Source organism: Octodon degus, unplaced genomic scaffold (assembly GCF_000260255.1).
Source record: "Octodon degus isolate 3935 unplaced genomic scaffold, OctDeg1.0 scaffold00001, whole genome shotgun sequence".
NCBI classification, from domain to species: domain Eukaryota; kingdom Metazoa; phylum Chordata; class Mammalia; order Rodentia; family Octodontidae; genus Octodon; species Octodon degus.
In genome coordinates, this window is record NW_004524577.1 from 11,734,300 (window position 1) to 11,752,757 (window position 18,458).

Below are 18,458 nucleotides of genomic sequence, written 5' to 3' on the forward strand. Positions count from 1 at the left end.
GGGGATTGAACCGCAGGCCCTGTGCTTTGCTAAGCTTGTTCTAAGCAGGTGCTTTAGACCACTGAGTCATCTCTCCAGCCCCTCTCTCCTCTTTCTTAAGCACATCTATTTTTATAAGATGTCTGCACAGAGCAAACAACGAAGACTAGGCGTGGTGGTGCACACCTATAATCCCAGCACTTGGGAGGCTGAAAACAGAAGGATCACTACAAGTCCCATCTGTGCAGTGAGACTCTGTAGACTCTGTACTAGACACATAAAAAAATTAAATACATATGGAACTAAGGAATATCTACTCTAGTATTAGTATTAAATGTTTCAGCTGACGCCCTATAGACTAGGAACAATACAGTAAGTTCCACTATCCCTCCAACCTTAAAGGAAAGCACCAGAGCACTCAATGTACCTATGGGCTGGTACCAGTCTATGTTTACTCATTTGCATAAATACAGGACAAATACAGAAGAAAAATACAGAAATCGGTAGTATCTAGAAACCCTGAGTAAGCTGACATTGTCTTAGGATGGACTCAGTGGACGTGTTACGCTGAAGTGGCACCTCAGGTGCTGCCAAGCTCCTGCTGGGAGTCACCTGCACAGTGAGCTGAAGGGCAGTCAGGCGTTGAAGGGCCATGTGTAGACCTGGAGTGCGCTGGAAATTTAAACAATACCTTCCGCGTGCTGGGCTTCTGTGAAGGGCGGGTTAAGAGAACGTCGCACCATTTTGAGAAACACAAGCTTGTCACGCACACCAGGAGAGAAAAATGAAGCCGGAAACCAAGAGAATCCTTTGCCCTGAGTATCAAGGAGACCCCGAGAAGGTCACAGCATGTCTCTCCTGGGGCGCAGGGAGCACCTGACTCTTAGCAAGGACTCTCCAGGCACAGATGTGGTTGGGGTAAAGGCCCGCCTGCATCCAGTCAAGCTGCCTGTCTCTGTGCAGGGCACAGGTAGAGCCTGACAAGGTGCCAGGAGGCTGCGGGGTTCCAGTTTCTATTCAAAGGGACAGCACTCCGGGGCTAGAAGTAAGGAGGTGATATCAGAGCTCAGGAAGACAATGCAGGAAAGCAAGCAGAGACATCCTAATCCTAGCCCTTAACATTTCCAGGAACAACAAGGCCAGATATTTTCATATCTCAATTAGTGAAATCCACAGTGTTTAACAATATTAAGCACTCTCTTACTCAAAGTTTTTATACATAAGGAAAAAACAAATGCAAAGAACTAAGAATACAAAACCAACAGTAAATAACTGCCAAAAGAATCCGACGATCCTGGTATCCAGTGGACTCTTCTCCCCACCCTATCTGCTGCTTTCAGGCCAAACTGTTTTTTACATTTAAAAGGGATGCATATAGGGATTTTTTTGTGTGTGTGCGGAACCAAGGATTGAACTCAGGACCTTGTGCTTGCCAGGCAAGGACTTATTCTACTGAGCTATCTCCCTGGCCCCCAGGGATTTATTTTTAAATAAATAAAATGTATTTAGTACAGGGTCTCACTACACAGCTTGGACTCATAGTGATCCTCTTGTTTTCAGCCTCCCCAGCACTGGGATTACAAGCATGCACCACTACGCCTGGACTCTAGCCACCCTAGAGGTGGGGTTGGCACGGCATGTGGTGCCTGGGATTGAACCTCAGTCTCTGAGCTTGCCTAAGCAAGCACTGTAGTCCACTGAGCTATCTTGCTGGCCCCGCATACAAGGTTTTTTTTTTTAAAGTAGTACTAAAAACAGATCAACAGTCTAATCATTGCCTGACAAGCACAAGGGCCTGAGATCAATCCCTGGTTCCACAAAAAAAAAAAAAAAAAGTCTTATCACCCTAGCTGTCTGTCTGAAAGGAAAGAATCACAATTCCTACAATGTGCCGTTAGTAGAAGATATCAAGCCTGGCTAACTCCTGCTCAGACTTTATTAGATTATTAAATGGGGGGCAAATCTTTTGTGTCCCAGAGACTGGGCAGGCATCAAGCCAAAGGAGGGAAGAGGAGGGATGGTGCCCCAAGTCTTCAAGCTGCAAGGAGCTGAAGGAGCACAGAACCTCACTTTAAACTACACACCCAAAGAAACAATGATGAGGAAAGAAGGAAAAATAGACACAGAGCTTTAGCAAAAAAAGGTGTTGAAGGCAGGATAGGGGAATGGGAATGAAAAAACAAGTTGCAAGGGCCAGGCAGATAGCTCAGCTGATTAAAGCACCTGCTGAGGGAGACATAGGGGCCAGGGGCGCAATCCCCGTGCAGACCCTGCAGCAGGGTGCCCTAATACAGCCAATGAGACTGGGTATGATGGCAGGTGCCTGTAATCCCAGTGCTTGGGAGACTAAAAACAAGAAGGATCACTAGGAGTCTGATCTGTGTAGTGGACCCTGTAGGCCCTGTACTAAATACATAAGAAAAAAAAAAATCTTTAATGAAAAAAGAAAAAACCAAGTTACAGCATGTACAGGTACGAACTCCCTGTATGGAAGGATCCTTATGTAGAACTAAAATCTATCAATACACTTTAATAAATGAACAAACTATATGTGCACATTGAATGCATAATTTTTGCTCCTTAAGAGTTAAACTCAATAACGTCCTTCTCACCTTTTTAGAATGCGGAAGGAGAAAAGGCTGAAAATGATATGCCACATCTGATTACTACAACAGCTAAGAAAAATGGGATCCTTTTCAACACTGACACTGGCTATTTGAAATAAATTATGTTTCTGCGACTGTAAGTTATGAAAATCCACAGCACAAGACCACATGCCCTACAAGGACCTCACTGCTTTTTATATATACCCACACCCAGCTAGTTTGAAAGAGGATAAATTCATCTGTCAAAGTATCTAAAAATCATACTCCACACTCAACCATCCATGCCCATTTTCAATGGGGGCCGAACACTAAAAAACATTCACTGATAACTCTACATGATCCTAACTAAAGACATTTTCAAATTCCCTTAATTGAACTTTAATTAAAGAACTCATAACAGAGCTCACAAGGCGTAACACTGGCTCGCCTCCATGACTGCTACGGAAAAGGACAAACGTGAGCAGCAGGATGAAGCACACAGCCTGCCCCTGGAAACCACCCTGCGCACAGACACATAATGGAAAGTGATGTCAGGGTTACGGATTAACTCAAATCGATGCAGCAACTCGATATCTTACATTTTAGCCATCATCAAAATTTCATGAGCTCTGTGAGATGACAGAAGTGTAACTCACTAGAATAATGGAATACAAGAACGGAAGCAGCCCCTTGCTATGCGAAAATTCTTTTTTTTTTTTTTTTTTTTTTCAGAACCGGTTATTGAACTCAGACCCTTGCACTGGCCAGGGCAGTGCTTATTCTACTGAGCCATCTCGCCGGCCTCTTATGAGAAAATTCTTAAAGCAAGTATCATTTGAAGTTTAGTAACCAAAGTAATATGATGACATGTCTGTTTCATAGCAATGAATCTACCAAGAACCAAAATCCTTATTATGGGCGAGAATCAGCTTCTAGATATCATAACAGAAGAATATGCCCATAAAATTCCTTGTCCATTTCATATTATTTAAACTTTTAAAATTAGCACTGGAGGTACAGTTTACCAGTATAGCTTTTAAAGTGTTCTGAGCAGAAAGCCAACATATAAGCAAGTAGTTCTTTACTAAAGGAAAGAAAAAAGTTTAAACACCAAAAGACAGCCGCAGGAATACTGCCCCTCGGACCTTTCTAGAAGCTTCTTGTAATACAGATCTGCAAGCTGGAAATGCTATTAGCAGCGACTCAGACCTACTCTATGGTAAGCAAAAACCAAGACAGGAACTTGATGAAACAAGATGCTCAAAAACTCCCAATCACGCTTTGTTTTTGGTTTCTGAAGCCTCAAAGCTTTCATTATGAAAAGCCTCACGCCTGTACCACGAAAGCATAAAGCACCGCCCCACGAGCAGCCAGCTCCGCCAGCCCGACTCCCGGCCAGCGCTGTCGTGATGCCGCCAGCTTTTATCTTCTCACCTCCACAGCCATCCCGGAGACGTCACTATTTCACTACTAAATATTGTAGTGTGCCTCTCTAAAAAGATTTTTCCCCTCAAATCAGAATATCATTATTAAGGGCTGGGGAGATGGCTCAGTAGAATAAGCGCTTGCCTGGCAAGCGCAAGGACCTGAGTTCAATCCCCAGTTCCTCCAAGAAAAAAAAAGAATATCATTACCAAACAAAAAGTACTAAAATAAATGCATTAGCACCACTAAATATCCAGCATTCAGACTTTCCCTCTTTCCTTGCTGGGTGCAGTTCGGTGATAGAGTGCTTGCCTGGTGTACATCGGCCCTAGGTTCAACCCCGAGCCCACTCCAAACCACTTCTTTTGACATTTCGTTTGTTCACCCCAACATGGCACACAACTTATGTTTGACTCGTGGTCACCACTCCCACTTTCTTCTCTTTGTAACTTCTGTGTGGCAGAACTCAGATGTATCCATCCTAGAGTTCCCATAGCCGGACTTTGCTAACTTATGTTCACTGTACCACCTAACATATTTCTCTGCCCCCTGTGCTTTATGTGTGGAATGAGAACTAGCAGTTTAATATGATTTAGGCTCAACTTTTTTTTTTCTTTTTCTTTTTTTTGATGGAACCAGGGATTGAACTCAGGTCCTTGCACTTGCCAGGGAAGTGCTTATTCTACTGAGCCATTTCCCTGGCCACCTAGGCTCAACTTTTTTCAGCAAGAATATTTCATAATCTGGGCATGAGGACACATCCCTGCGAGGCTCAGGCAGGAGAACCACAAAGCCAAGCCCAGCCTGGCCACCTAGCAGTGGGAATTTACCTCTAAAATAAACTGCAGATGTAGCTCAGTACAAAGGCCCTGAGTTCATTCCCCATTAGCACAGGAATAAAAGTTTAGAAACCAGAATTCTTTGCAAGTGTTACAGTGCACTCTGACATGAAGCACGTGTCACCTGGGAGAACTCAGGGTTTTTTTCTGTTTTGTTATGTTTTGGAGTTTTTTTGGCAGAACCGGGGATTGAACTCAGACCCTTGCGCTTGCCAGGGAAGCGTTTATTCCACTGAGCTATCTCCCCGGTTCACCTGGGTGTTCCTCTGCATACCAGTGGTTGCTGCTGACCACTGTCTAGGTTACTTCACTACAGCTGCTTAATGCTGACATTCTGTCATTTCTTCTTCTCCCTAACTCTGATTACTACATAAGATAATTCTTACCCAAAAGAGGTCAATGCTTGATTCTTTTCTTAAATACATTTCAGAAAAGTGAGCTGGTTTCGTAGCATTTACCAAAGGTTGTCAATGAGGTGGTTTTTAAAAACAGCACAGAGGGCTGGTGACATGGCTCAGTAGTCTAAAGCACCTACTTAGAGCAAGCTTAGCAAAGCACAGGGACCACAGTTCAATCCCCCAGCACCACATGCCAGCCAGCCCCGCCCCCTGGTGGGCTGAGCTTGCCACACACACACACACAAATAAATAAATTAAATTTAAAAAAAAAAAAAAAAACAGCACAGATACTGCCATGTTTTGATCCACTGTGATCATTTTCAAATTGATTGGGCATTAGGAGCCTTGATAAGTCAGAACTGATCAAAGTGGACTTGTGGGGCTGGCGAAATAGCTCTGCAGACCAGAGCGCCTGCTTAGGCAAGCTTAGGCAAGCACAGGGACCACAGTTCAATCCCAGGCACTACATGCCACACCAGCCCCGCCCCCAGGGCAGGCTGAGCCATCAAGTCCAGGCATAGTGGCACACCTAGCGCTGGGGAGGCTGAAAACAGGACAATCACTATGAGTCTGGGCTGTGTAGTGAAATCTCGTAACAACCAAATACATTAAAAAAAAAAAAAAAAAAAAGTGGACTTGTTGAAATTCTGCTGGAGCTGGGTATGGAGACAAAAGCCTGTAATCCCAGCACTGTGGACCCTGAAGCGGGAGAATCACTGTGAGTTCAAGGCCAGCCTAGGTGACATAGCAAGACCCTGTCTCAAAAACACAAACCAACTCTACTCACACCTTAGGAGGCCAGTGCAGGTCACACAGCCTGTGAGCAGGCTCTGAAGGTACACAGCAACTTCTGGAAGGACCCTCACTAAGCAGATGAGTAATTCCTCCAGTGAGGCTGCAATCGACATTCTTCTTGAAATTTCTCATCTAACTGCCTAGGTGTTATCTGAGGTGGAGATCTCCTTCCTAAACAGCTCACAGGCTGAGGAAGTCCACCTCTGTCCAGTCTTACAACCTTGGGCAATCACTGACCCTGTAACCCTACCCAATGCACAGGGCGACTGGTTAGTAATGCGATGGGTATGAACAAGCTTTGAAAATATGAAATGCTATTTAACTGTAAAGTGCTACTTTAGAGAAACAATCTTCTTGAAACATTACTGTCACTTCCCAGCATTGACTTCTGTCCTCCCAAGGCACAAAGCGAACTCTAGTTGGCTATTTTCGATTTTTAAAGTTTGATTTTCTTGAGCCACAGACCATTCCACAACTGGGGTAGAGACAGAATTTCGAGCAATCAGACAGACCCTCACCATTCATTTGGGATGATTCAGAATGATTCAAAGAAGATGATCATTTGGCAAAATTAAGAATTAAACATTTGGGAAAAAAATGGCTCAGAGAACCGGAACGCTGGGCACAGAAAAGAAATTGCTCATGATTGGCACATACAAGTAAGTTGTGCTAATTACAGCTATGTAAGGGTGGGCGACTTTATCACTCAAAGTACTGCTGTCGGCAGCTGAGTTAGAAATATTACAGGCAGTCAGACAGGGCTGGACCCTCAAAGGCCCCGGTATGGAAGACAAGATACCTTGCACCTGTGGGAGAGACAGGCACTGTCACTGGGGGCCAGACCTCAAGACAAAAGAGTAAACAAATGCCACCACGCACCTCCCTACGGATAGACTTCAGGGAATGACTCTTTCAGTCACCTTGAAAGAGCCAGGAAGAGTCACTAACCCAATTCCCTACAGGAAGAGCCCCTGTATTCATGTCCACTTCCTCCATGATTCACTTCCCCACTGGATCCTGGATTTAATCAACTTTACCTGAGCAATTGTGCTTTTGTAATTTTATTGGCTCACCATAGTTTTGTCCCCCACTCATGCCCACCTAGCAAGTTCCCATGTTTTCTACCTTAGACCCACCTCATCTCATGGTTTTGCTCTATAAAAATGGGTTCCTTGACAACCCACTCGGGTCCCTTCTGTCCCTCTCTGCGACAGAACCTTTCTTTCCCCCAATAAGTAACTTCTACTCTTAACCTCTGTTGCTCCTAAGAGGCTTTCTTCTTTTCTAGAGAACATGAACTCATCCCGGTATCTTTCAGCTTGGGAGTTTCTATTAAGTTTTATGACAGTGGCAGCAGCTTAGCCAAGAAGCACAGGAGGGAGCCTTTGTTGACTCTCAACAAAAGGATCGAAGGCAGGGAAGAGGTTCAGTGACAAGGAGCTGATTGGGGGATCCCTTGTGTGCACAGAAAGGTAAAAGGAAGTTGTACCCAGGGCTGGAGCGGAGAAGGAGGAGGAAGCGGTCACTAGCAAGATAAGCTGTTGTGTGGGAGATTCAGCCACGTTGGATCAGGGCCATGGTAATTTAGCAGTCTGTACTTGGGTTGGGACCTGTCAGTTTCTTTCCCCCATATCAGTACTGGAACAGAAAGAAAAAGCTACTAGGAAACCTGGTGAGTCAAACCAGCCATAACTCCTCAAACTTAAAAATTATCTGAGTAACACAGTAGTCGGCAGGCTAAACTGAATTCTCTTTACAGACAACACAGCAATTGGAAGCAGTGTCAAACTGCAACCTGGGAGATTTAGACGGGCTCAGGGCGTCTGTTAAATGCCACGTAGAATTCTCAAGGAAGCTGTGGCCGTGGCCTTGAAATACAGGATGTGCACCCATCTCTCCTGAACAGTCTGAGAGCTAGCTGGAGATACAGCAACGAGCTAGACCGCCTTTAAAGGGGCTTTCTTTTCAGTCCCTTGATCCACTGTGATCCACAAGAGTTCAAAACCATTAAGTGGCTACTGGAATGTTTCAAGTGATTTTGCCTGGAGCTACAAGAATTTCAGGTTTTCAAAATGTCAGCTGACTCTGAGCACAAGAAAAACTAAAGAGGGCAAGAGGTTTTGTTTGGTCACAGTGCTCACCTGGAAGAGTCAGGAAGATGGGCTTGTTTGTTCAAGAGAAGCTCACAAAGCCCTTTAATTTTTTTTTTCCTTTTTTTTTTTTTTTTTTTTTTTGCAGTACCCGGGATGGAGCTTGGGACCTTGCATTTGCCAGGCGGGCACTCATGCCGTTGAGCTATGTCCCTGGCCCTCAAATTAATCTTGATTTCATGAGCCACCCAAGAGATTAAACACTACCCACACAACCACTGTACACACACACACTGCTGCCCACTTAACTTTGTATTCACCGTGTAACAGTTATTTGTTTGACAGCAAATTTGCAATAAGTGAAATCTTATACTGCGTAAGGTTCCATGAATTAAAAACCTAAAAGCTAAGTGCAATGTGTAGTAACTCAGAAAATGAACCAGTTTCACTTCATAAAATTCTTTTCAGGCAGTCAGCAAAAGAAATTTGATATTAATCAATTCTCCAGAAATGCAAAAAGTTGAAAGGGAAGCAAATGTTTCCTTTACAAGCTCAATACATGCTGATGAATTAGCCTAAGTCAGGAATGACTGTACAGGCAAGCCTGCCACAGGGAAATGTTCTGAGGTTATGCAAATAATTGGCTGGCCTCACACATTTGAAAAGGAAAGGGAAAGGGAAGGCCACTTAATGATCCAAGGAGGAAGGGCGCAGGGAAACACCCTGCTGTATTTTCAAAAAGAGCAAGAGAGTGTGCTTAGTTTTTTTCTAAGCTGAGGTAATAAATTCTCAGCTACTGAGATGACCTAAAATCTTATTGTATTAATTTTTTTAAATGAAAACTATGCAAGTTCTCCAAATAACCTACAATCTTACCTCAAACTAAGCTGCAATGAAAAACGCAGAAAATGCGGCAAGACTTAGAAACAGAAACCAAGACAAAGGTGCAGTCACGCAGTGGGGCAGCTTGGGGATGGAGGGAAATCCTTTCCTGCTCCTTTCTCTGGCTGTTCTCCACCTCAGTGGCCCTTCCTGACTGAAGACAGCCTCCTAAAGGAAAGTCAAAGTCACAGCTCTGGATTTAAGGGCTCTGCTTAAAGCATCTATATTTCACATGGGAAATTTTGAGGTCTTGAAGGACCCATGCTCCTGTTTAAAAAAAAAAAAAAAAAAAAATTACAACAAACCTAATTCTGCCGATCTTAATGAGCAGAATTTGTGATTCCACAACCAGGCTGCAATCTAGACCCAAAATGGCCTAGAACGTTCCACTTCACTGCATGTGCAGGTCTTCCTAATGGCTAGGGGAAAGGAAGTGAAATACAGAAAGCAGAAGTGATGTACAGACAGCTCAACCGGCTGAAGTTCACAATCACCTTCAGTAACCTTACTGGGACCGCAGGCTGTCAGTGGCTGAAGCTCAGGCTGTGATTGGGTGAGATTCTGCGACTTGCTACAAGCTTAGGTTACAGCCTGTTCACCCATCAATTTATGTTACAGTTTACTCTGTACTGAGAAACGCTGAGGCAAAATTTAAAATATGTATAGAAGCTGGGATTGGTGGTACTGGCCTGTAGCCCTAGCATTCTGGGAGGCTGAGGAGGGAGAATCACAAATTCAAGGCCAAGCTAGGCTACTTTAGCACTTTGGTGAGATGCTGCCTAAAAATTTAAAAATGGGCTGGGGATGTGGTCAGTGCAAAGTGCAACTACAGATCACCGTTAAGGTTTAATCCCCAGGACCATGCAAGTAATTAATTAAATTTAAGTGAAATTTAAAAACAGAAGCATCATTTGGCCAAATTTACTCCAATAACCTCTATCCCAACTCAACAATGAAGCACCTGCAGGCTCATCTTCTGCCGTCTTCTTTTCCCTGTCAGTATTCAGTTCCTGGCTCATCTCACCCATAGCCCTGGATTTACGACGACTCCAAAATCCAGGCTCATGTTTCCCATGCTTCCAGACACTAGGAAACCTCGCTGGTTTTTCAAACCTAATATAAAATGGAAATCTGACTTTCTACCCTGCAGCCCCAACCTGCCCCTTCCTGGGCTCACCATTTCTGAACACAAGCTAGCTCAGTGCAAGAGGCCTATTTGCCCAGCTCCGCATTGAAGCTGTAGGCTCAACAATCCAGTCACCTGCCTGTGGCAGACAGTGGCTCAGACAGTGGCTCGCAGGCCAGGCTGAGGCCCAGTCAGCAAAGGAAGAAGCCGCAGCTGGGCAGCGCATGGTGCGGGGCCAACAACACACAACAGGAAAAGGCTCAGCGCACGTCATTACTCTTGAGTGCTAACGCCTTTCTTTTCCTGTACCCGCTTCCACACACAAACGCTTCTTGGGCCTGAGAGTCACTACGTACTCACAGGCCATGGGAGGGGGTCCTGCTGTTTCCTAAGCCCCTGATAAGGAAGGAGGGGCCAGCACTGGGCCTGCAAAAACAAGGTCTGGCCTAGGGCAGGCATTGTTAGCACCATCCTTGTAGTAGTTGATACACTGAGTCAATCTGAGTGGCTCTCCAATGCAAGTGCGGTGTGGGGCCCCTCCCCAGAGGGACTCAGCACCAAGTGTGTACAAAGGAGGTGAGGAAGGCTTCACCACTGGCTGGGCTCTGCTTCCTTGGAGAAGTGCCGGTCTTGTGCCACTTCGCAGATGTGCCACTTTGTTGGAGTTCTGATCTTCAGGAGAGAGAGGCTTGATGTCCTAAGATAGGTTTTGACTGATATAACAGCTTTAAAGCCCGAGTGTAGAAAACTGAGGCTCCAAGTGGTTACAATATTTCAGGAGGAGGGGCCTACAAGATAGCTCTGCAGACTAAGCGCCTGTTGAGGCAATCGCAGGGGTGGGGTTCAACCCCCAATATTGCATGCCGTGCTGTCCCTGCCCCTGGGCATGCTGAGTTGGTCACTGAGACCAGGCATGGTGGCACACACCTGTAATCCCAGCACGGGGATCACTATGAGTCTGAGCTGCATAGTGAGACCCTATACCAAATATAGATAGACAGATAGATAGATAGATAGATAGATAGATAGATAGATAGATAGATAGATAACTTCACAAGGGCCACTTGGGTTAGGCACCTAGAGGTGTGGTCTCTGCATCCCCCTTCCTCTACACCCTCAAGTCAAGAGTGTCTGGATTTCACTGTTTCGGCTTGTGTCTACATGTCCCTCAAAGTCTCACAAAGTCATGGGGCAGGCTTCTAGAGCTTTTGTAATTCTCTTTGTGTGTGTGTGTGTGTGTGTGTGTGCGCGCGCGCGCGCGCGCGCCAGGAATGGAACTCACGACCTTGCACTGGCCAGGCAGGCGCTGTGCCACGGAGCTATATCCCCCCAGTCCTAGCCTTTCTGATTGCTCCACAGTCCACTGTTGGGATTATGGGTGCGGGAGCTACGCCCACCCTGAGGCAGGCAGCCTGCATACAATACAAGGGCGGGACAGAGGCTCTCGCTGAGCCTCCCTTTTTGCTCCATTACTTTTGCCATCTTCTGCCACCATGAACTGCTGCCCTCTGTCATGTGCCACTCTGCCTTGAAGCCAGCCAAGTACAGACTGAAATGAAACCTCCACAGGCTGGGAGATAAATAAACCTTCCTTTCCTGAATTTTGGGCATCAGGTATTTTACCTCAGCAAAGAGAGAAAAGTAGTTAAGATACACTGTTAGCTGCGTTACCTAACAGCTCTGTGACCTCTGGAAGGTGAGTAGCTACCCCAGAGAACTGCTGAGAAAATTCAATGAGAAGGGGAGAAAAGGAAGGGCACAGAGAACAACGCCTCCACGCTGCTAATGGGGGACACAGTGGTCCAGGAGGGTGCGCCCACTGCTCCTCCTGCCACAGCTCCATCCCTCCGCTCAGGCCCGGGGCAGGGTTCTCCCTCCACTGCGCTCTTCGAACCAGGATCCAGGAGGACCACTGCCTTCTGCTGCCCCTTCGGGCCAGGGAGGCAGGCTGGCTGGCGCCTCACATGGGCTGCTGATGCATGTGTCACACCCACAGCTCTGTGCAGAGCGCCCTCCTGAAGCGGGTACGGTGGTGTCTCTGATCCCAGCATGTGGGAGCCTGAGGCAGGAGGATCACTGGGACTTAAGAGGCCAGCCTGGGCTATCTAGTGAGACTTTTCTCAAAACAAAACAGCAAAGAGAGACCCTCCTAAAACTCTCCAGCTAAACCCACTGACTGTGCTGGTGCTACTGCAGATAGAGTGGAATGCGTAGATGTGCGTGTTCACCAAAGAGCCGCTCTTCACTGAGCCACCTGCTGGGTCCAAGTCTGAGCAGAGTGCCGAAATCAGGATGAAAAGCAGCACGGGGATCAGCGGAGACTGCATGGGGGAATCCACAAGCACATGTGTCCTCCTGAAAGCCAGCCCAGAGCTCTCTGGAAAGCAGTGAGAAGGGCAGCTTCCAATGTCTTAGGAATCAGGCAATGTGTAGAGGGCTGTGGCAGAGTAAGGCGGCTGAGGATTCTATCCTGCCCCATGAGGAGTTGCAACTAAAGAACTAGTGAGACTCCAAGAGACGGACCCTCTCCCCACCTTTCCCTGACCCCAGCAGGGAAGACCCAGTCCACACTGAACCTATTAAATAAGGTCACACACGGCAAGTGACCTCCCCTCCACACCACGTAGCATTTCACCTGTACACTGAGGACACCCGGCCTCAGGGCCTCTGTGCTTCTGTGTATGTTACGTGAGATACCTGTCCCCACCTTCCTCTTAATAAAACTTTCTTTTGGGTAGTGCTGCGGAGGGAGCCCAGGGCCTCACATACTGCCAAGCAGATGCTCTAACAGTGAGCAATGACCCAGCCCTTTCTATTTTATCTGGAGGCGGACAGGGGCTTGCTAAGTTGCCCAGGCTGGCCTTGAACATGCAATCTTCCTACCTCGGCCTTCCAAGTAGCTGGGGTTACACCACTGCACCTAGCTAATAAACTGTTTCTTATTGTTCAAGACTCGCCTCAGGTGTCTGCTCAGCTGCAAGTATTGCTGGCCTTCCATGACACCTCCCTGGTCTGCGTAACTCTACAGCAGCTCTCAGCACAGAACAGGCAGTATCTGCCTGTTTGCACAGATGCCTGGGGACCAGGGCCAAACTAACAGTGCAGAGGTAGCTGCTCGCCACTAGGAGGCAGACTGCTACATCCAAATTCTAAATCCTGTCCCAAAGAAGGCATCACTCAGGCAAGTTATTCACCCTTGCTGGGCCTCAGCTTCCTGATCCATGAAATGGCCATAATAACAACAACTACCTTATCACAGGATGATGTTGGTTATATGAAATTATGCCTGTCACACACTAAACCCTTAACCACTATTATCTGTGTACTCCTGATTTTCTGTATAAAAAGCATACATTTATTAAGTTTCAGCTGGTCATGGCCCACACCAGTGTCTAGGTCCACACCAGGCTGCACGCCAGGCCTTGCCTTGACACTGAACGAGCAGAAGTCTCCCATCGCCTCGTGGCAGTACAGCTGCTGTGCCCGCTGTGCAGGGCAGATCTGTGCATCTGCGGCAGCACCAGATAGCAAACCTCCCTCACCGCCGGTCATAAAGAGCCACTTACACATATAGTAAATAACTCAGTTTTGGCCTTCTGTGTCTACATACTGTGGAGGCCCACCTGGGTGACTCTCCTTTGAAGAAGAGAAGCTGTCTCCATTCTGGCTGTGCCTAACCCTACTTTCAAGCACTGATGTGTACAGAGGTGGCTTGGACTGTTCCTTATCCCTTCAGTTGGCTTTGAGCAGTGCATATCATTCTAGCTGAGGTGCTGGTGGTAGTCTCTGAAGACGACACACGTGCTTCCCCGGTAGCCCCCATCTGCTGTTCTTTAATATGATCCAGGTCAGGAAAAGACGAAGAGCCAATGCTCCACGCTGTCAGCTGGGGTTGAGGCTAGAGATAAAGTCTATGACTTCCTAAGGCTTGAAAGATTACACATCAGCGCGGAAGCACCGGACCCCAAAATATTAGATACTCTCTCAATTGTGTAATGCAGATTACTCTCAGCATATTGCATATTTCAGGCCTCCTTCTAGGCCTGCTCACATACTCACCTACTTCCTACCACTCTCAGTCATTCATCCTCAAGCCACTCCTCCTTCATGACTGAAGAGTAAAACCCGGGTGCGGCCCTGCGTCCAGACCTTTGCTCTGGACAGCAATCACCATGGCTGGACTTAGGACCGCTTGGCTTCCCTTAACTATAAATATGCTTTAGTGTCTTTATTCTCACCATGGGTCGCATTGGAAGTGACAGACAGAAATTAACTTGACAGGATTCCATTAACTTATCCATGGGATTACAAATATCAACTTCCCTGACCTAGACAAGGACCAGAAAGGGCTCTCTATAACTTACTTTTTATTTTTATTTTTTATAACTTTTTAATGAGATTAAATTTTTTATTCTCTTTTTTGGTTTTACTTTTTTTTTTTTTTTTTAATAAGGGTAACAGTGGCTTCCATGAATTACTTTTTTTTTTTTTTTTTTGGTAGAATTGGGGATTGAACTCAGGCCCTTGCGCTTGCCAGAGAAGCACTTATTCCATTGAGCTATGTGTTTTCAGCACATAATGATTACATTCTCCTTGGGGTGCTGGTAAATGAACATAACACATCTTAATTCTCCCTTCACCTGTGCTATGCTTTTTCTATTATTTTGGAGCACAATCCTTCAACTTAACTTTTGAACGAGTAAAATGATCTTCTGTGTAAAGCCCTGGCAAGAGCCTCAGGCTCATCCCGTGTGCCAGGCTGCTTCGTCACACTGCTTTCTCATGCCTGATGTCCTCTCACGTTTTTTTGTCCTTCCTGGCCCAGGGAGCAAGCAGTAATCCCCTACACACATGCCGAAGAGCCTGGGCATGCACTTGACACTTGCACAACATGACATCCGTCAGAATGCATCACCAGGCACAGCTCACTGCACTCATGCTAGAAATGGTGAATGAAAGCACAACCTTTGCTGTAAGGGGACTCGGGGCCATGTCATTGCTACTACCTGGTCCCTGACTTTATCATTCCCCTGACCTTCCGACAGACCTAGTGTGCCTGCCACATGCTTACCCCTACAAAAGGGCAGCTCTGCTTTAATAATTTACAAAAACTTATTACCAAGTTAATTCTGATGGCTTCCTTAACTGACAGATGTATCTCAGTGGTACATGCTAGGACAAGGGTTCAACCCCCAGCCCTGGGGGAAAAACCTCAATGAGAAATTGTTGTAGGTAGCTAAATTAGATAGAAATATTATAGGCAGGGGCCAGGGGGATGGTTCAGTAGAATAAGCGCTTGCCTGGCAAGTACAAGGGCCTGAGTTCAATCCCCGGTTCCACCAAAAAAAAAAAAAGGAAATATTATAGGCCATCAGACAGGGCCAGGCCCTCAAGGAGACAGCATGGAAGACAAGATACATTGCAACTGTGAGAGGCAGATGCTCCTGCGTGGGTCAGACCTAGAGACCAAAGATCGAACAAACGCTGACCTCCCTAAAGATAAGCATCCGAAATTGATCATCACCTTGAGGAAGCCAGAAAGAGTCACTAATCCAACTGTTACCAGCTGGTTACTGGATAAACTCCTGTTCTATATTCACGCCTGCTTGCTACGAGATTTGCTTCCCCATTCAATCTCAGATTTAATCAATTTTACCTGAGTAATGGTGCTTGTAATCTCTGGCTGACCACAGTTTTGTCCCACCTCATGCCCACCTAAGTGAGTTCCCATGTGCTCTACCTTAGACCCGCCTCACTGCATGGTTTTACTCTATAAAATTCCCTGGAAGAAACTGTTTCCTGGGGACAACCCACTCGGGGCCCCCTTCTATTGCTCAGACAGAGGCTTTCTTTCCCCCCAATAAGTATTCTGCTCATAATCTCCATTTGTGCCTAAAATTCATTCTTCAGGGTTAGAGAACACAGTCTTGTCCCAGGTACCTTCCAGGTCAGGAGTTTCATTTCCCCTGTATCAACATGACAGGAACAGGCTCCACACATACCGTGAGGAATCACACAGGTACCTTTTCTCAGACCAAAGCAATGCAAAATCACTGCAGTCAGAAAATACTTAACTGTTCTACAGTGGAATTTTCTAAGTCCCAAGTACTTAACTATCACAACCTTGGTAGTGACAGTCTCCAACGCAGGACCTGGGCTTCACAGTGGGCAGGAACCACAAAAGAAATCTGTGGGGGCTGGGGAGATGGCTCAGCAGTCTAAGTCCGGGTGCCAGAACCCCACCAGGAAAAGCTTGGAGCACAGAGAGCAATGTGCTTCACAAGGCAGCAGGTGGCGGAGACCAAGTCCCTGCTGAACTCCAGGTTTCCTGGAAAAGGCAATACCACAGCCAACAGAGGCCCAGGCACTTGGCTAGGAAAGACAATGGCACTGCTATAGCCTAATGGTCACCTGAGAGCCCAGCTCCATTGGGCTGGCTGCATGGGGAAGCACCCACTCCTGGGTGCTGAACCTCACCAGTTTTTATACAGATCTGCTCACAGTGCCCAACACTGACGACCTCCAGCACCTCCCAGGAGCCCACAGCCCATGCCAGGACACCAAGAGGGCAGCTAAGGAACCCCATTTTTCTTACTTTTGCAGTACTGGGGATCAAACCCAAGGCTGTGCACATGCGAGGCAAGAGCTCCTACTACGGAGCTACAGCTCAGCAACTGAGGTACTTCATTTGAAAAGCGAACGCTGCAATATCCTCCAAGAGGCAGTTCCCTACTTACAGGCCTCCTGGTCGAAGCTCCCTGAACAGAGTGATAAAACTCGGGCTGGACACGGCTGTTTTTCTTGATTCTCCGCTTCTTCACGGAAGCTTCCTGCTCACTCTGGTGGTGCACCTCCACTGCTGGCTTCACCTCCTCCAGGCGGGCAGCCGCGGCCGCTGCAATCCGTCTTCTGATATGCCGAGGGCTGGCTCTGAATCCCTGTAGCAGAAACACACAGAACATAGCCAGATTTGTACTGAGTTAGTGTGGATATTGTCTGACACGAGCTACGCAAAGTCTCCTGAAGTCGCCAGGCTGAATGAGCACTTTTACAGCTGCAAAAAGAGCTTGTAGGAGGCTCAACACGCACGCGAGGTTTATTCCCAAAGTGCCCCGCAAAGCACCTCAGGGCTTCGACACCCAGAGTTATTCTATATTAAGAAACATTCCTAGATGGTAAAACGACAGGTTCAAAACCAGGCATTCTGGAAGGTTGAGGCAAGAGAAGCCCAAGTTTGAGCCCAACTTAGGCAACCTGGCCATCTAGTGACACCATCGTAAAAGGTAAAAACTAAAAACGGCTATGGATATAGCTCATTGTGAAGGCCTAGGTTCAGTCCTAAGTACTGGGAAAAAAATTTGGGGGGGGCTGGGGAGATGGCTCGGTGGAATAAGCGCTTCTCTGGCAAGTGCAAGGGCCTGAGTTCAATCCTCGGTTCTGCCAAAAAAAAAAATTTTTTTTGGATACAGGGTCTCAGGGGTCGGGGAGATGGCTCAGTGGAATAAGCGCTTCCCTGATACAGGGTCTCACGATGCAGCTCGTACTCCTAGTAATCCTCCTGTCTCAGCCTCCGCAGCACTGGGATTACAGGCCTGCACCACCATGCCCAATTTCAGGGCCGGCATGGCACACCCAGGGTTCTGGGGCTGGCGCGGCAGATGGTATGAGGGATCGAACTCAGGTCCTTGCGCTTGCCAGGCAGGCATTTATGCCGCTTAGCTATCTTCCCAGCCCCGCCAAAAAATTCTTTTATTCTTTTTTCTTTGGTACTGGGGATTTCTTTTCTCAGGACTTTCCAGGCAGTGAAAAAGCTCTAAAATCAGGAACAAAACAAGGATGTCCTCTATCTCTACTCTTAGTCCACATAGTTTTGGAAACTTTAGCCAGATCGATTAGACGAGAAAAATAAATAAAGGAAATAACAATACAAAAGGAATAAGTTAAATTAGCATTACTTGCAGAAAAGATACTTTATATAGAAGACCCCAAAAACTCCACGAAAAAAAACCTGCAAAGATTAAATAAGCAAATTCAGCAGCATAGCTGGGCACAAAACCGACACTCAAAAATCAATAAGCAGGGCAGGGGAGATAGCTCAGTAGAGTAAGTGCTTGCCTGGCAAGTGCAAAAATCAACAAGCCGCCTATACATGGATAAAAAACCCACCAAGAGAAATATGGGAAATAATACCTTCTAAACTAGCATCAAAAAAAAAAAAAAAAAGAAAAGAAAGAAAGAAGGGAGGAAAAAAAAAGAAATACCTGGGAATCAATCTAATGAAAGATGTAAAAACTTATACATTGAAAACTATACGGGGCTGGGGAGATGGCTCAGTAGAA

General features: G+C 46.4%; 1 protein-coding gene across 2 annotated transcripts in view; it reads right to left on the bottom strand.

Moving 5' to 3' along the window:
• Window positions 1–18,458, bottom strand: part of Dst (dystonin) — a 482,621-nt gene that overhangs the window by 387,037 nt on the left and 77,126 nt on the right. For both annotated transcript variants that reach the window (XM_004623003.3, XM_023701151.1), the window contains exon 3: window positions 16,857–17,057. In XM_004623003.3, the coding sequence (XP_004623060.1) occupies window positions 16,857–17,057 (201 nt within the window). The remainder of the gene's footprint in view (window positions 1–16,856; window positions 17,058–18,458) is intronic.